At 43.6% G+C, this 14,732-nt stretch overlaps 1 protein-coding gene across 3 annotated transcripts in view; it reads left to right on the top strand.

Annotated features, from left to right (window-relative positions):
* The first annotated feature begins 384 nt into the window (after positions 1 to 384).
* Positions 385 to 14,732, top strand: part of pltp (phospholipid transfer protein) — a 33,804-nt gene continuing 19,456 nt past the window's right edge. The window contains exons 1-9 of one of the 3 annotated variants that reach the window (XM_080891146.1): positions 385 to 489; positions 3,656 to 3,785; positions 8,216 to 8,315; positions 8,404 to 8,532; positions 8,672 to 8,827; positions 8,929 to 8,992; positions 9,214 to 9,369; positions 9,444 to 9,620; positions 9,746 to 9,805. In XM_080891146.1, the coding sequence (XP_080747272.1) occupies positions 3,677 to 3,785; positions 8,216 to 8,315; positions 8,404 to 8,532; positions 8,672 to 8,827; positions 8,929 to 8,992; positions 9,214 to 9,369; positions 9,444 to 9,620; positions 9,746 to 9,805 (951 nt within the window). In that variant the 5' untranslated portion in view covers positions 385 to 489; positions 3,656 to 3,676. Of the gene's footprint in view, positions 663 to 3,655; positions 3,786 to 8,215; positions 8,316 to 8,403; positions 8,533 to 8,671; positions 8,828 to 8,928; positions 8,993 to 9,213; positions 9,370 to 9,443; positions 9,621 to 9,745; positions 9,806 to 14,732 lie in introns of all 3 variants that reach the window. The other 2 variants (XM_080891145.1, XM_080891147.1) reach the window with 2 other exon arrangements.

Genomic DNA, 14,732 nt, shown 5'->3' with positions numbered 1-14,732 from the left:
TTCAAAATAATCCTTGAAATCTGAATAAGGAACTAAATTTATTTAAAATATTATGTAAAAAGAACATTAATAATAAATGTCCTGGTTTTTAAACACCTGATTATTTTATGCCAATATTATTGTTTTTACTGTGAGGCACATTCTGATTTTTTTAAAGTCAGTTTCTGTTAGATAAAACCACCAATGATGAGTGCATGACAGTATTTTTGTTTTGTTGTTGGTTTGAACCCTTACACAATAAAAAACCCTCAGCTCACTCAAGACCTCTCCAAAAGAAAATGAGAAAATGTATAGCTAAAACATGAAGAGAAACACAGAGGAGGGGGAGGGGGAGGAAGGGGAAGCATGAGGGGTAGGGGGAGGAGTCTGTGACTCCCTCGGGATAAAAGTCTCCACAGAGAGATCGGTGCTCAGAGTGAACAGGGACAGAAAACCAGAAACTTCGACGTGATCTCCTCCTCCTCCTCTTCATCCTCCAGCTGCTGATCTGTGAGTTTCATCACTCAGACATTCAGAGCAGAGTTCAGAGGCAGGAAAAACAGCTGACATCAGAGAGGGAGACACAAAAGGAAGAGTTCAACTCAGAGAAGAGACAGACAGACAGAGGTCAGCTGACACCAGACAGGCAGGTAAACAAACAGAGAGCGTGACATCATGGACAGGTGAGCCCCATCTGAGGTTTTTTTTTTTATTGTGATTGTTAGTTTGAATTTGCAGCTCAGTAGATGCAGGTCTGAGGATGTGGAGGTTTAAACTGTACCCCCCCCCCCCCCCCCCCCCCCACCACATAACCTCCTGCTCCAGTATAATCCTCATCCAGGCTTTCAGCTCACTGAGGAAAACGTTTCAAAACGGACCGTGTGTCTGGTGGAGAGATTTTATTGAGATGTGAGATCCTTAAAAAGCTTCTGACTCGTAGAGCAGGAGGAAGCTCGCCCGTCGCCACAGCGTCACTGAGAGACTGCAGGACAGGACAGGGTTAAACTGAAACTGCTGGACTTATTAGGCTGAATTAAAATGTTATGAGGTCACTGATTTAACTCTTTCATTGTTTGTTGGGGAAAATTTGCTGCTTTGTTTGCCTCTGAGACTGGGAGGTCAGAGGTTGGAGGTCAGCGTTTGGGTGTGGAGTCTGTGTTTGAGCTTCAGTAGCTGAATGAATGAGGACTCTGAAGGAGTGTAATTAAAGGTTAGCCCTTAGCAGTTAGTGGTGAGCCAGATGTTTAGATGTGGGTGCAGCAGCAGCTGGATGCTGATTGGCTCTTGGCACTGAGCTGTTATTAAACACACTGATTACAGACTGAGCTTGTGTCAATATTTGTGAGGATGCTCTGCTTTTTGGAAGTTTGCTGGAAGCTTCAAACCTGATGAGTAATGTGTGTGTGGTCTTTCAGGTATTGTTCTCTGTTCAAGGCTCATCATGACATCTAATCTTTTAAAATCTGTCAAGATGCACTACGAACTCATCAACAAAGTGTTTACACATGTCAGAGCATCTGTGGACTTTCTTTAGGACTGGAAGGGTCTTGGAAGCCACAGGCATCGCCCCCTGGTGGCCATTAAAGAGAATTTGGGTTTTAGGCACTGACACTTTGTGAGGTAGAAGATAGTTCCAAATAACCTACCTCAAACCATCTTTTTTTTTTTTTTTTTTTTTTTCTTTTTGCCTGTCCCATTTGGTTAGCCGTCAGAATTGTTGTCTGAAGACCAACAAGGATACCCAATGGATTTATTTTGCCAAATGGATCATCGTGGCATTGCCGTATTGGTCCATTTGATCGACCTTTGTTTTTATTATTTATTTTATTTTCAGTTGTTACAGATGGGACAGACATGAGTGAGAGATAGGAAAGGGAGAAAGAAAGAGGACAAAAAAACCCATCTTCTTAACAACATTTACATTTACAATAGTGGATCATACAGCAGTGGGGAATACGTTTGAATACAGTAGATGTCTTTCTGAAAGTGCTGTAACTGCTGGGGCTGTTTGTACCATCAAACATTTTATATACTCATGTTTATATATATGAATTGACTGTAAGCCCACGATCACATGTTTGAGTGCATGAAGTCAGTGAGTCATCTCCACCTGCTTCCACCAGCCGGTATGGACTGTAGGAGACAAGCAGCTGCTTTTAAGGTTGAAGGTTTTCTTGTGTGTTAGCCAGTGAGCTGATGAGTCCATCTACCTTTAATATCAACACTTTGTCCATTCAGTTTGTTTTTATTGGCTCTGCATGTCACATTTCAGAGAGGGTTGGATCCTCCAAAGCCTGACAAAACAAACTGATGGGATTTTGGGAGCTCTATTTGCCATCCAGGTTTTCCTGTAGCACAACACTTTGTTTCCACCGATCGCTGCTGAGGAAACTCTTTGTCCTCTTAAAGTGCTCCTACAATTTCTCATGTCAGGAGCGCTTTTAAGGTCCAAGTTGCTCTGTTTACATCTTTGAGAGGATTTAGTCCACATTTTAAAGAAGGAAATCAACCCATGATAAGAACATCAGAATTTTGCAATTTATGGCAACTCTTTGTACAAGGAATCTGGAGACAGACCAACATCAGACCAGAACTCAAAAAAGTTCATTAATGTGAGTAGAGAGAGCTCAGGATGGTTCAGTGTTTTAGATTTAGAGGTGTTTATTTCTAACAGCTGTGGAGCTGTGACTTTGGTTTTATAGGCGGACATTTTAATGTGATTAGAGCGAACGTTTCAGCTTAAAGAGAAACCAAGAAGTGTTCTTTCATGCTAGGCCGGGGTGTAACAATGCTGAAGACCTTTGACTGCTTGACTGCAGTCTAAAAACAGTTTAAATCTAAAATAAAGTAAAAGAAGGAACCACAAAGTGGACATTTCTAATCAGAAAGTCAACAATTTCCCTTCCTGTCAGAAAAGCAGAGAAATCAGGTCAGGAGCTGCTGAGAGGCACTCGGAGCAGGGGGAGGGTTGTTGTTGCAACAGAGGAACAGAGGTTACTGCAGTTCAAGTTGAACTGTGTTTGTATGGAGAAATGTGTTCACTCCACAGATCTATGTGGCCATCATCATCTTTGACCCCCAACGCAGCTTCTTGTTTCAGGTTCATAAAACACTTTGTGCTATCTTTGAGCAGTTGGCTTGAGAAAAAAAACTGAGTGAGAAAAAAATAAAGTGAGGATGCCTGTAAGTCACAGCTCAGGGTACAAACACCTCCTCTGAACAGTCTATTAAAAAATCCCCAAAACCTCATAAATGACCTCCTGCCTCCTTTTCCTGATGACTCAACCCTGACTCGATGGTAGACGTTCTGCTGTGGAGAAACGATGGACCAGAAATACATGATCCTACAAATGTTGTTATAAAGCATGACTGTGACTCTTTAAAAAGGCCAGAAAACCACATTTAACAATGAAAACAACATCTGTGCACATCTAAACGCAATTACCAAACAGTCCAACCAAGAACCAGAATCAGAACCTTAGAAGCACTTTTCAGTGCACAGTTCTTATTTTAGGTTTCCCTCCACTGTAGGTCCAAACATTTTCTTTCAGCTCTATTTCAAGGGTTTAACATTAAAAATGGCATGTTCAGGACATCTTACAAAACCTGTATTATTGTCCTTACAGATGGAAATACAAAGGTGGGATTATTTTATGTGAACTCTTCTTTGTTTCAGGTTGGCATATTCAGGTTCAGGATGACTTCCTATTTCGTGCACTTCCTCTTCCTCTGGTCTTTGTCTGTCATGGCCTCTGCTGAACCTGCAGGCTGTAAAATACGTATCACTGACAGAGGACTGGACATGTGTGAGTATATGAGTCATTATAATCCTAAAACAATCATATGACCGCCTTTGAGCAAGCACTTGGCGACAGTGGGAAAGAAAAACTCCCTTTTAACAAGAGGAAACCTCCAGCAGAGCCAGAGATAAATAATGACTAATAATTCAATGCAGAGAGGTCTATTAACACATAGTGAGTGATAGGGATGGGTATCGTTTATGTTTTATCCGATACCGGTGCCAAATCGGTACTTTTGAAACGGTGCCGGTGCTCAAACGGTGCTCAAACCGGTGCTTAAAGAATGGAGAACACAAAATTGGTCCAAAAACCTCTCATGGTCAGCTGTTTTTTGTAAAAAGATAACAATGTTAGCCTTTTCTGCAGCTATGGGGCATATATGGTATCACTCTTGGCTGGAAGCAGTGCTTAAAGAATGGAGAACACAAACTTTGTCCAAAAACCTCTCATGTTTAACTGTTTTCCACTTTTTCTTTGGTCATTTTAGCCTTTTTGGCCAGGGTGAAGGGAGCATCTGCCATCAAACAAGAAGACAGACGCATGTAGCTATGATGATGTTTGCTAGTTCACCTTACATGCATTAATGTAATAACGTGGTTAGCCTACTCAACGTAAATTACACACGAACAACATGAAGCTACTCACGCAGAGAAGAACGGCTGCTGCTGCATCATCATCCGTCATCATTTCTGCTACACTGGCAGGGCTAGGGGCCAGGACTCTCCTCTTCGTGTTTTTGGGGGATGTTGCATAACAGGCAACCCACCTGCAGTAGATGCGCTCGGTGTGAGGTCTCGCAGCAAGCTATCAAATACGGCGCATTTCTGGGCTTTTAAAAAAAACGCTATGCGTCGCCAGGTGTTTCATCGGATTTGAGGTGTTACCTCCTTTGACAGTATCACAGTATCAGCTTAAAGCACTTGTTGCAGGCTGCTGAGTTTGCATATTTTGCTGTGAAGTACAGCCAGACTTTTGACCGCTTTGCCTTGGACATTTTTAATCTGTAGCTCTGCTCTAAAAGAACGCACATACCTGGACCCGCCTACTATCCTCGGAAACGTAAAATTATTGGCTAGAAGTGTATCACAGCTCAGGGAAAAAAAGCACCGAAAAAAAGCACCGAAATAAAGCACCAAAATGTGCACTGCTTTTCGGTCTGGTTACTACCGTTTATGTCAGAACCGGTGCCATCATGGCACCGGACACCGGTACCCATCCCTAGTGAGTGAATAAGAAACACCCAGTGCATCATGGGAATCCCCGGCAGCCTACACCTATTGCAGCATAACTAAGAGAAGATTCAGGGTCACCTGGTCCAGCCCTAACTATATGCTTTAGCAAAAAGGAAAGTTTGAAGCCTAATCTTAAAAGTAGAGATAGTGTCTGTCTCCTGAATCCAAATTGGAAGCTGGTTCCACAGAAGAGGGGCCTGAAAACTGAAGGCTCTGCCTCCCATTCTACTTTTAAATACTCTAGGAACAACAAGTAGGCCTGCAGAGCGAGAGCGAAGTGCTCTAATAGGGTGATATGGTACTACAAGGTCATTAAGATAAGATGGGGCCTGATTATTTAAGACCCATTTTAAGACCTAATCATTTAAGGCCAAGTTTGTGTCTCTTCCTGTAAGTCACATATTTAATAGATGTTTTCATGCAGCTTATTTTCACTCCAGTGAAAAGAATTGAAAATACACTCAACAAAAATATAAACGCAACGCCTTTGTTACTGCTCCCATTCCCCATGGGATGGACGTAGAGACCTAAAATTCATTCCAGATACACAATATAACCATCCCTCCCAAACAGTGGTCACAAATCAGTCCAAATGTGTGGTAGTGGGCACATCTGCTATATTGAGATAATCCATCCCACCTCACAGGTGTGCCACATCAGGATGCTGATCTGACATCATGAGTAGTGCACAGGTGTACCTCAGACTGCCCACAACAAAAGGCCACCCTGGAATGTGCAGTTTTTTGCGCTATTGGGGGTCTGGGGACCCAGAACCGGTCAGTATCTGGTGTGACCACCATTTGCCTCATGCAGTGCAACACATCGTCGCATGGAGTCTATCAGATTGTCAATTGTGGCCTGTGGAATGTTGGTCCACTCCACTTCAATGGCTGTGCGAGGTTGTTGGATATTCGTGGGAACTGGTACACGCTGTCGTATACGCCGGTCAAGCACATCCCGAACATGCTCAATGGGTGACATGTCCGGTGAGTATGCTGGCCATGCAAGAACTGGGACATTCTCAGCTGCCATCTGCCCTGAACAATGTGAACCATGATTCATCCGTGAAGCGCACACCTCTCCAACGTGCCAGACGCCATCGAATGTGAGCATTTGCCCACACAAGTCTGTTACGGCGACAAGCTGGAGTCAGGTCAAGACCCCGATGAGGACGACGGGCATGCAGTTGAGCGTCCCTGAGACGGTTTCTGACAGTTTGTGCAGAAATTGTTTGGTTGTGCAAACCAATTGTTCCAGCAGCTGTCTGGGTGGCTGGTCTCAGACGATCTTGGAGGTGAACCTGCTGGATGTGGAGGTCCTGGGCTGGTGTGGTTACACGAGGTCTGCGGTTGTGAGGCCGGTTGGATGTGCTGCCATATTCTCTGAAAGGCCTGTGGAGACGGCTTATGGTTGAGAAATGAACATTCAATGCACGGGCGACAGATCTGGTTGACATTCCTGCCAATTGCACGCTCCCTCATTGCTTGTGGCATCTGTGGCATTTTGCTGTGAGACAAAACTGCACATTCCAGGGTGGCCTTTTGTTGTGGGCAGTCTGAGGTACACCTGTGCACTACTCATGATGTCAGATCAGCATCCTGATGTGGCACACCTGTGAGGTGGGATGGATTATCTCAATATAGCAGATGTGCCCACTACCACACATTTGGACTGATTTGTGACCACTGTTTGGGAGGGATGGTTATATTGTGTATCTGGAATGAATTTTAGGTCTCTACATCCATCCCATGGGGAATGGGAGCAGTAACAAAGGTGTTGCGTTTATATTTTTGTTGAGTGTAATTCCCATTCCAAAAAATAAGAATGTTGGTTTTAATGGTGTCAATAGCAGACCCATTACTCCCTGTTTAAATGAAAGTCATGGAGAGAGTTGTTTATGGACAAATTCAGTATTATTTATTATTTATTGACTCACTAAGTTTCAACATGCTTACAAACCTGGTCACTCCACCAGCTCTTCATTCACATGACAGATAACTGGTATAAAGATCTAGATGATGGGAAAGGCTTCTGGGTAGTATTCTTGGACTTCAGTGCTGCATCTGATTTAATAAATTGTGATCTTTTGATTGATAAACTAAAATGTTATGGATTTTCAGCAGCTGCTTTGTACTGGATGAAAAGTTATTTGTGTGGAAGAAGGTAAAAGGTTTATTATAACAGTATTTTTCAGAGGGCTTCGTCATGAGCCGTGGTCTACCCCAGGGCAGCTGCCTCGACCCACTTCTCTGTTTTCATGAATGATCTGCCGTATGTCCTGGGTAAATCTCATCTTGTAATGTACACCGATGAGTCCACCATGTTTTATTCAGCTAGTGACAACTCTGAGTTGACTAGCATATTATGTCCAAGTAGACGAGGCCTTTGAGGAAGAGTTTTTGTTTTTGAAGCGCTTCAGTCTCAGATGCCATCTGATGGTTATGGGGCTGCAGTCGGCACCAGAAACGGCCTTAATTTGGGTCGAGGATTGTCAAGTGTCTTGATGGACAGCCAATCGGATCCTCCGGCTCAGTGCTGGTGACATTTTTTTGGGTCTTTCACTTTTTTGTTCCATAACCCTCAGGATCATTTAAGAAATTCCAAATGACTGTCTTACGGCGTCCCACCTCAGCAGTGACGGCGTGCTGTGACTGCTTATGCAGTTCAACAACCCGACCACGTTCAGAAAGGGAAAGCTTTTTTGTCTTTGCCATCAGAACGTCATGGACATCAGAGAGGGAGACACAAAAGTCAGAATGACATCATGACAGTCTGACTACCTGACAGAAAATGACAATGAATCCACATTTTTGCACAGATTTTGCCTTTTAAAGGCATCTTTTGATCGGGACTGTATCAAGTTTACAGTGTGCAGAACTTTAGAAAGGAGAGCAATCACAGAGGCCATCACTGACAGAAACAAGGAGCTGATGGATGACATGGAGGACATGTTGGTCAAAGTGCTCTTTCTGCCACTCCCAAACATCACTGGTCAGGTTGAAAAGTTCTTCTGATTAAATGAGTTTGGGAACCTTCAGGACATTTTTGAGCTCAGCTGCTAAGTCCTTCTAAACTCCAGAGAGTTACTGATGAGGTAGTTATCTATTTAGTTATTTATTTGGAAGTTTGAAGAACTTTCTCTGCCAAAGCTCTTTAAATGTCTACTTTAGAAATGTCATCATCAGGTTTGTTTTGTGTTTACAGTGAAGTATGAAACTCAAAAATTTGTTGAAGAGGAGCTAAGTAACATCAGCATGCCGGAGATGAAGGGGGAAGACGGACGATTCCAGTACACCATCACTGAGTACGTGACCCCACAAAATCTGAAGTGATCATTTAGACCCATCCACATGTGTTTTAGTAACATCACCTCTCTGTCGGCTATGTATTAGTGTGAAGATTACAGAGCTGAATCTGACTCACGCTGATCTGCAGTTCATCCCTGATGTTGGTTTGCTGTTCGACGTTCAGAACTCATCGATCTCACTGACTTTCAACAGACGGATCCTGTACTGGTTCTTGTGAGTTCTCCTCCAGAACACATGGTTCAACCCAAGCAGTTCCACCATAGAGAACCAAATCACTCCACTAGAGCTGCTGCTCACAGGAACACTAATTGCAGATGATGTTGTTGTTGATGATAATGTTATTGCCTCTCAGTTACGACACAGGAAACATCAACGCGTCGGCTGAGGGCGTGAACATCAACACAGCTCTGAACCTGATCAGAGATGAGGAGGGACGGCTGAAGATCAATAACATCACTTGTGATGCCAATATCAGCAAAATGAGTGCAAAGTTCAGTGGAACGCTGGGGTAATCAATTACAGTGATTCAATAAACAATAAACATTAAATGCATGATGTGACTTATGTGACAGTATCAGCCAACCAGGAAGCTCTGTGTCTTTTTTAAAGGAGAGTTTATGGCTTCCTGGCCAGATTTCTGACAACAGGCATGCGCTTCCTCCTCAACCAAAAGGTACCTGGTCACCTGTCGCTCTCTGACATGTCTGTCTTTCTCCTGTCTCTCCTCCCTCACCTGTCTCCCCATCCGTCTGTCTCACCTCCCTCACCCATCCCTCTCTCCCTCACCTCTTGCGCTCACCTGTGTCATCTCCCTCACCTGTCTCCTTTGTGTCACCTGTGTCACCTGTCCCATAACTCCCTCTCTCACCGGTCTCCTCTATCTCTTTCGCTCAGATCTGCCCGGCTCTGGATCATGCCGCTCTGGTTCTTGTGAACTCACTGTTGGAGACGATCCCAGTGAGGACAGAAGTTGATCAGTTTATTGGAATCGATTATTCGCTGATTGATGATCCCGTGGTGACGTCCCGGAGCCTCGACATGCACTTCAGGGTGAAGATTACCTGAGATTACCTGATGTAGTTTTTATAGAGGCCATAAATGAATTGTGTCTGTTGTTTCCATAGGGGATGTTCTTCGACCTTTCTCACCAGAACGTCTCGTTGGTGAACTATGCTGTGGAACCCGTCATCAAAGAGTATGACCGGATGGTATACTTGGCACTGTCCGAGTTCTTCTTCGACAGTGGCTTGTTCTCCTACTACACGGCCGGAGTCTTTCAGATGCACATAGTCAATGAAAAGGTCAACCAGCATAAACAAAACATTTAGACTTAACCCTAACCCAGAACCATAAAAACCAGAACATCTAAAACCATCACAGAAGTCACTAGTTTCCTGTTTGCTGTTTGTTTCTTGTACCTGCTCAGATGCCCAAAGATCTGGAGATGTTATTGAGAACCACCTACTTTGGACTCATCATGATGCTGGTGAGCAGACACAGCAGAAACATGACTGAAACACAAGAGCAACACAATAGAAACAGAACAGAGATGAAGTGCAAGAGTAAAGGCTCATTAAAAAAGAGGTTTGTTTAATGGGATGCACCACCAGATATTGGGTAAAGCAGAAATGTCAGAATCCCAGCTAAAAACTCACAAAAGCATTTCAACAACCACCAAACAGCTAAAACAACAAACAATTAAAGAACTGGTAAACAGATTCTGCAATTCAATTTAATTTTATTTATATAGTCGCCTCAAGGTGCTTCATATGGTAAGGTAGATACAGAGAAAAATCCAACAATCACATGACCCCCTACGAGCAAGCACTTTGGCAACAGTGGGAAGGAAAAACTCCCTTTTAACAGGAAGAAACCTCCGGCAGAACCAGGCTCAGGGAGGGGCGGGGCCATCTGCTGTGATTGGTTGGGGTGAGAGAAGGAAGACAGGATAAAGACATGCTGTGGAAGAGAGACAGAGGTTAATAACATATATGATTCAATGCAGAGAGGTCTGTTAACACATAGTGAGTGAGAAAGGTGACTGGAAAGGAAAAACTCTCCTGAGTTTCTCTGATACACCGGCTACATAGGGGATGACAGTGTTGCTGCGTCTGTCCTTCTTATCCTCCCTCGCTGGTGTCTGGTCTTCTTTTCTGTGCCTCTTTGCTGACTTTAAGAACGCCCATTTAGGATAGCCGCACATTTTGAGTGCTTCCTTTACATGTGTGTGTTCCTTCTTTTTTCCTTCAGGCTTAGAGGGAACATGTTCTGCCCGGTGGTGTAGGGTCCTAATTACTCCAAGTTTGTGTTCCAGAGGGTGATGGGAGTCAAAGAGGAGGTACTGGTCCGTGTGTGTGGGCTTCCCGTAAACTTCGATGTTGAGGTTGCCGTTCTCTTCAATGTGCACGGCGCAGTCCAGGAAAGGCAAACAGTCGTCCTTTGTGTCTTCCCTGGTGAACTTGATGTTTTTATCCACAGCGTTAATGTGCGCAGTGAAGGATTCCACTTCTTGTGTCTTGATTTTGACCCAGGTGTCGTCCACATATCTGTACCAGTGGCTGGGTACTCTTCCCTGAACAAAGATCACAACATCACTGTTTTACCAGCTGATAAGGGAAGATGCACCGTGGTCCTAAATACTACAGATTACCACACAAAGATCACTACTCTCCTCAGTGACAACAATACCTACGAAGCCTTAAAGCGAGACCCCACAAGCAGCTACAAAAAGAAAGTTATAGCTTGCATTCAAGACTTTCAAAAAGGACAAAATCACTGACCGCCTTACATATCACCGTCTTTACCCAGGGGATACCATACCCTGCATTTACGGACTTCCTAAAATCCACAAGGAAGCTGTCCCACTCAGACCCATAGTCAGTAGCATAAACTCAGCCACTTATAACATTGCAAAACACCTTGCTACCATCCTTGCACCTCTCGTGGAGAACACCCCACACCACATCAAGAACTCCACTGACTTCACCGACAAGGTCCAGAAACTTACCCTGGATCCAGATGAAACGATGGTGTCCTTTGATGTAGTCTCTCTCTTCACTTGCATACCCACCACAGAGGCCGTGGAGACTGTCAGAAGGATGGAAGTAGTCTGAACAGTTTATGGCTGGGGTGACTGGAGTCCTTGATGATCCTTCCCGCTTTACTGAGGCACCGCTTCCTGTAGATGTCTTGGAGGGAGGGAAGCTCACCTCCAATTATCCGTTCAGAGCACCGCACTACTCCCTGGAGAGCTTTGCGGTTGTAAGCAGTGCTGTTGCCGTACCAGGTGGTGATGCATCCAGTAGAAGGAAGCAATAGAACGTCCTGAGGATGCGGGCGCTTATGCCTAATCTTTTCAGTCTCCTGAGAAAGAAGAGGCGCTGCTGCGCCTTCTTCACTGTTTTGTTTATGTGTCCTGACCACGTAAGATCCTCAGCCAGATGTACACCAAGAAACCGGAAGCTGCTCACTCTCTCCACAGCAGCGCCGTTGATGGTGATGGGGGTGTGTACTTCTCTGCACCTCCAGAAGTCCACTATCAACTCCTTTGTCTTTGCGACGTTGAGGGTGAGATGGTTGTCTTGACACCAGTGGGTCAGGGCGCTGACCTCCTCCCTGTAAGCCGTCTCATCACCGTTGGTGATAAGACCCACCACTGTAGTGTCGTTCGCAAACTTGACAATGATGTTGGAGTTGTTAACCTCAGTGTGTGAAGAGGACTCTCCATTTACATGCACAAACTGGAGTCTATTAGATAGATATGATACAAACCACTGCAGCACAGTACCTGTAATACCTACAGCATGTTCTAATCGCTCTAATAGGATATTATGGTCGACAGTATCGAACGCTGCACTGAGGTCTAGCAGGACAAGCACAGAGATGAGTCCACTGTCAGAGGCCATAAGAAGATCATTTGTAACCTTCACTAAAGCTGTTTCTGTGCTGTGATGAGCTCTGAAACCTGACTGAAACTCTTCAAATAAGCCTCTGCAGATGATCTGTTAGCTGTTTGACAACTACTCTTTCAAGGATGTTTGATATAAAGGAAGGTTGGAGATCGGCCTATGGAAGTAAGACTGCTGGGTCTAGAGATGGTTTTTGAGTAAAGGTTTAACTACAGCCAGCTTGAAGGCCTGTGGTACATAGCTGATTATTAGAGATAGGTTGATCATATTTAAGATCGAAGCATTAATTAATGGCAGGACTTCTTTGAGCAGTTTTGTAGGAATGGGGTCTAAAAGACACGTTGATGGTTTGGAGGAAGTAATTATTGAAGTTAACTCAGAAAGATCAATTGGAGAAAAAGAGTCTAACTTAACATCAATGGTACTAAGAGTAGCTGTAGATAATATTACATCTGTGGGATGATTATTGGTCATTTTTTCTCTAATGATTAAAATTTTATTTGTGAAGAAGTTCATGAAGTCATTACTGGTTAACGTTAAAGGGATGGTTGGCTCAACAGAGCTCTGACTTTTTGTCAGCCTGGCTACAGAGCTGAAGAGAAACCTGGGGTTGTTCTTATTTTCTTCAATCAGTGATGAATAGTAAGATGTTCTGGCTTTGCGGAGGGCTTTCTTATAAAGCAGCAAACTATTTCTCCAGGCTAAATGATGATCCTCTAAATTTGTGACACGCCATTTCCTCTCCAGATTACGAGTCATCTGCTTTAGGGTACGTGTTTGAGAATTATACCACGAAGTCAGGTACTGTCATGGTCCTGGGCCATGTTGGCCCAGTATTCTTAGTTTTCTTGTATGTTTGTATTTTGTTCCCTATTTAGGCCATATTTCCTGAGTTGCCCTGTTGTGTTGTTCCCTAAGTGTTTTCCCTTCGTGGCTTTTACCCCCTGTGTTCCCCTCTGTGTATCTGTGAGCCCTCGTCTCTCCTTATATTTTATTCCATGTTTCCCCAGCCCGTTATGTCTGTGTTTTCCCCGTGCTCTCTCTCCTCCTGTCCGAACCTCTGTACTTCCTGTTTGACTCTGCCTGTCTCCCGTCAGTGTTATGTTCACCCCGCCCTGTCTCGTTATGGTTATCTGTGTCAGCTGTGTTCCCCGTGTGTTCCCACTTTCCTCGTTAACCCTCTGTGTATTTCTGTCTGCGTCTCCCTCTGTTCGGCGTCGCGTTCTCCCTCATGCTGTGTGTGATTCTCCCCGTGGTTCCTGGTTTACTTTATGTTTAGCTTTCCCAGTTTAGTTTAGTACTGTTTTCGTGTTCCACTTTTTGCCAGCATTAAAGCTGTGTTTTTGAGTTTATATTTTGTCTCCGTGAGTTTGCGTTTGGGTCCTCTCCTGCCTGCCACACAGCCGAATCATGACAGGTACTTCTGATTTGAGACCTTAGTTTTCACAGGAGCTACAGTATCCAGAGTCGTACGTAGTGAGGAGGTGAAATTATTAACAAGATAATCGACCTCTGTTGGGGTAGCGTTCAGATAGCTGCTCTGCTCTCTGTTGGTACAGGGCATTGAAGATGATAACAGTGGGTGGATTATATTCTTAAACTTAGTTACAGCGCTTTCAGAAAGACATCTACTGTGATAAAGTCTACTCTCCACCGCTGTGTAATCAATTATTGTAAATGTAAATGTTATCAGGAAATGATCAGACAGGAGAGGGTTTTCAGGAAACACTGTTAAATGTTCAGTTTCTATGCCATAAGTTAAAACAAGATCTAGAGTGTGATTAAAGTGGTGGGTGGGTTCTTTTACGTTTTGAGAGAAACCAACTGAGTCAAAAAGATGTAAACACAAAGCATGGAACCCATGTTCACCCAACGGTCACCATGACTAGAAACAGGTGAGATTACAGCTGAACTAAATCTAACTACTGACACAGATGAAGTAAAACATAATGCACACGGACAAAAAGGCTAACACAACAAAACAGGAAACATACATGGGAACTGAACAGTGACGAAGTCCAACTGAAACACTGGGTCAAGGAACCCTGACACACATGTGAAAAACATTGAAATCAATTCCCTCTTACTTTTGCTGTCTTGCTTCAGTCAAGTTAAAAACTTCCTGCCTAGCTGTATCTCTGTGTGCTTCATTTCCCAAATACTGCAAAATTCGGCAAAATTGCAAAATGCTTATGTGAAACTCCACGGCAGACCCGAAGCCATATTTGTGCTTTGCAGCATATTTTATTTGCACATACAGTTGCTGAATATACATATGAACGGCCGCAGCATCCTAATTCCAAACACCAGCAACAACAAACATAGGTACAATATTTGGCTTTATATTTTTGTGTTTTAATAATAATAATAATAATAATAATAATAATGATAATAATACATTTTATTTGAAAGCGCCTTTCAAAACACTCAAGGTCACTGTACATAGTAGAGTAAAAGCAACATAAAAGCAAGAAGTTTACAGAATCATAAAAGCATAAGACATAA

Source organism: Rhamphochromis sp. 'chilingali', assembly GCF_963969265.1.
Source record: "Rhamphochromis sp. 'chilingali' genome assembly, chromosome: 9".
Classification (NCBI taxonomy): Eukaryota; Metazoa; Chordata; class Actinopteri; order Cichliformes; family Cichlidae; genus Rhamphochromis; species Rhamphochromis sp. 'chilingali'.
The sequence above is the reverse complement of the archived record's forward strand: the minus strand, read 5'-3'. Positions and strand labels throughout refer to the sequence as shown.